Genomic DNA, 949 nt, shown 5'->3' with positions numbered 1-949 from the left:
CAGCAGGGAGGGCTCTGGCTGCAGCACTGCCCCCCCCTCCCAAAAGGGCTGTGTACCCCCCCAGCCCACACCTGAGCTCTGGAGCAGGAACCACAGCACAGGAGCTGTCTGCGTCCTCACTGGTGAGGGTGGGGATAAAGATCACGGCCCTGGGGACCCCCCCTTTCCCTTTTTGGATCATTTGCCTTTGCAGATAAAATCCTGAGCACCTTATTCAGGGGGACAGATCACTGTCTCCACAACAAGAGGCTGGGCTGACACACAAAGCACAGTTCAACAACTGCAAAAAGCTCTTCCACCTTTTCAGGGAACGCTGTACCTCTCCAGGCTGAGCCCTGTCCTCTGCCAGCTGTAACCTGTGCGTCCTGCCCCGACAGCAGGGACTGGGGGCTGCCTCTGGGTCTGGTTATCACTTGCTCCAAGGTCAAGGTGTGTGGGCAGCTCTCGAGATTCAAGCAGTCAACAAGACAGTGGTCACTCATACTTTTATTTTCTGCCTTCCACCATGATAATGTGGTACCCAAACTTCGTTTTGACAGGAGGGTCTGTGTACACGGGCTTGTCCATGCTGCTCACGGGCAGGGCGAACGCCGCGTCCTGGAAAGGTCCCACCATGGAGCCTCTGGTCATCCAGCCCAAGTCTCCCTGCAAGAAGGATGCATCGGGGTTAAGCTTTGGGAATCCACTGCAACAGCAGCTTTGGGGCTGGACTAAATGGTCAGGGTTGGACTGGATGTTCTTCAGAGGCCCCTTCCACCCCCAGCCACTCTGTGATTTAGAAGCAGGGAGGGCGGGTGATGCAGCCATGGGGCAGGAAACCTTTCCAGCAGCATCACCTGCTTGTGCCTTTGATGGCAGTCAAGGCTGCCCCCCACCAGTGCCTGCCCACCCCACTGCGCTGGAAGCTGGTGAAACAAGCTTCTCCTGGCCTGGGAAGGACATCCCGACA

The 949-nt window shown here is 57.3% G+C and overlaps 1 protein-coding gene across 1 annotated transcript in view; it reads right to left on the bottom strand.

The window, feature by feature from the left end:
- Window positions 1-472: 472 nt before the first annotated feature.
- Window positions 473-949, bottom strand: part of PIN4 (protein (peptidylprolyl cis/trans isomerase) NIMA-interacting, 4 (parvulin)) — a gene marked incomplete at its 5' end in the record, with an annotated part of 714 nt that continues 237 nt past the window's right edge. Inside the window, one exon of the mRNA XM_010189779.1 lies at window positions 473-645. Coding sequence (XP_010188081.1) covers window positions 487-645 — 159 coding nt within the window. The remainder of the gene's footprint in view (window positions 646-949) is intronic.

Source organism: Mesitornis unicolor, unplaced genomic scaffold (genome assembly GCF_000695765.1).
Source record: "Mesitornis unicolor isolate BGI_N332 unplaced genomic scaffold, ASM69576v1 scaffold40278, whole genome shotgun sequence".
Lineage (NCBI taxonomy): Eukaryota > Metazoa > Chordata > Aves > Mesitornithiformes > Mesitornithidae > Mesitornis > Mesitornis unicolor.
Note: the sequence above shows the minus strand (reverse complement) of the source record. Positions and strands in the feature narration are given on the sequence as shown.